This window comes from Nansenia antarctica (genome assembly GCF_963989245.1).
Source record: "Nansenia antarctica genome assembly, chromosome: 2".
In the NCBI taxonomy this organism is placed as follows: Eukaryota; Metazoa; Chordata; class Actinopteri; order Argentiniformes; family Microstomatidae; genus Nansenia; species Nansenia antarctica.
The window spans coordinates 89001866-89004365 of record NC_137675.1 but is presented as its reverse complement, the minus strand read 5'-3'; the positions used below and the strand labels follow the sequence as shown (position 1 = coordinate 89004365).

The 2500-nt window shown below is 50.4% G+C and overlaps 1 protein-coding gene across 1 annotated transcript in view; it reads left to right on the top strand.

Moving 5' to 3' along the window:
- Positions 1-2500, top strand: part of tom1l2a (target of myb1 like 2 membrane trafficking protein a) — a gene marked incomplete at both ends in the record, with an annotated part of 45251 nt that overhangs the window by 17505 nt on the left and 25246 nt on the right. Inside the window, 1 exon segment of the mRNA XM_080523644.1 lies at positions 222-401. Coding sequence (XP_080379770.1) covers positions 222-401 — 180 coding nt within the window.

The following is a 2500-nucleotide window of genomic DNA, read 5'->3' as shown; positions in this document are numbered from 1 at the left end:
CTCCTCAGAGGGTGAGACACTCACACACACTCACTCACACACACACACACACACACACACACTCCAAGTGTTCCATGTGGTGTTTACCTAGCAACAGTACTCTGATCGGCTACAATATGACTGTAGAAGGAGTTATCTGTAGAAGGAGTTATCTGTAGAAGGAGTTATCTGTAGAAGGAGTTATCTGTTATCTGTTATCTGTTCTGTGTACTCTCCTGCAGGGCATCCCTGAGGTGGACCCCGGCGTGCTCAAGTACCAAGCCCCTCCCCCTCCCCACGCCGCGGCCGCCTCCCCCAAACCAGCGGCCTCCCCCCTCCCCCCCGCGTCCCCCCTCCCCCCCGCCTCCTCCCTCCCCCAGAGCCCCAGCGCCCAGGGGCCAATCACAGCCAACCCAGAACAGGTACGGAGGAGCCCCCCCTCCGCCCCACACACACACACACACACACACACACACCCGCCTACTTACAAATCCCCTTTCACACATACTTCCCAGTATATTCAGGGTATCCGCGGTGTCTTGAAAAGTATTAAAAGTTGATAAATCAATTTTGGGAAAATCAAGACCCTTAATAAGTATTAAAAAGTATTATCACGATTTTATGAGGTCTTGAATTTTGTTGGTATTTTTCTGAATTAGACTCTGTCCAAAGAGTTTGAGTCCTAAAAACTTTTAGTAAAAGTTTGTGAATTTATTAGTTTTATTAAAAAACCGAGATGAATCGGAAATTCTGTTGTATGATAGTGGTCTAGTCTATTGGTAAACTAAAACTGTTAAGTTAAAGGTGTCACTGATGTAAACGGTTACAGCTCGAAGTGGCGGTGAGGTCTGGAACAATATTGACAAGGTCTTTAAAAAGTCTTAGAAAGGTATTGAAATTAACCTCAAGATTCCTGCATATACCCTGATATTCCATGGAAGTTACCTGGTAAGGTGTGTGTGTGTGAACGCGACTGTACAGGGAAATTCTCTCAGGCAATTTCCCTGGTCGGGACCTTGTGTGATTCCATGGAATGTACAGGCAAGGCTCAGGTGTGAACAGAAGCCTGAACATTCCCTGGTCTGGCACACGAAGGGTTACGCATGTCTGACGCAAGATGTTTTCACGTGGAACAAGTTAACCAATCACAGCCAGGAGTTTCTCATGATGAATATAATTCCACAACTGGATACTACTTTGTTTCCAATCATAGTTAGCTAGCTTACTTACTTAGCTAGATTACTTATCAAATGTACATTTTGTAGGAGAGGCTGATGTGTGATGTCATGGGGGGGGCGGGGCTTGTAGGAGAGGCTGATGTGTGATGTCATGGGGGGGCGGGGCTTGTAGGAGAGGCTGATGTGTGATGTCATGGGGGGGGGGGGCTTGTAGGAGAGGCTGATGTGGCACGCCGTGATGATGGAGGTTCACAGGGTCGACCAGGTCTGATACCTCTCTCTCTCTCTCTCTCCTTCTTTGTCCTCTATAAATATATATTTATATATTTATTTGCCATGCAAGCAACTCCGTATTTTTTTTTAATTTGGTATTTTTTGCTCTAGGGGTTAAGTGGGGTGTGCAATTTGGGGGTTAAGTGCCTTGCTCAAGGTCACATGCAGCCCTTTTTCCTGAGCCGGGGGATCGAACCAGCGACCTTCCGATTGCTAGCCGGCCTCTCTAACCTCTAAGCTACCGTCGACATTAACGCCACGCCGACTAACTAGCTACTTTATTAACGGATCGTGTCATGGCCTCCGCTCTAACTCCGCCCCCTCCACCATGTTAAAGGGGGACTCCGCTCAGGATAGGCGGTTGTCCAGGATCACTCCAAGGTTCTTGGCTGTCAGGGAGGGGGTTACAGTGGAGTTCTCCACTGTGATGGAGAGAAGTCTTGGAGAGGGCAGGCTTTCCCAGGGAGGAAGAGTAGCTCAGTCTTGTTCAGGTTGAGCTTGAGATGGTGGGATGACATCCATGTTGAGATGTCAGCGAGACACGCAGAGACACGTGTTGCCACATGTAGGTCAGAGGAGGGGGGAAGGACAGGAAGAGTTGAGTGTCATCTGCGTAGCTGTGGTTGGAGAACCCATGTGAGGAGATTACCGAGCCAAGAGACTTGGTGTAGAGGGAGAACAGTAAGGGCCCTAGGACAGAGCCCTGAGGGACCCCAGTGGTATAGAGGGAGAACAGTAAGGGCCCTAGGACAGAGCCCTGAGGGACCCCAGTGGTATAGAGGGAGAACAGTAAGGGCCCTAGGACAGAGCCCTGGGGGACCCCAGTGGTATAGAGGGAGAACACTAGGGGCCCTAGGACAGAGCCCTGAGGGACCCCAGTGGTATAGAGGGAGAACAGTAAGGGCCCCAGGACAGAGCCCTGGTAGACCCCAGTGGTATAGAGGGAGAACAGTAAGGGCCCTAGGACAGAGCCCTGGGGGACCCCAGTGGTATAGAGGGAGAACAGTAGGGGCCCTAGGACAGAGCCCTGGGGGACCCCAGTGGTATAGAGGGAGAACAGTAAGGGCCCT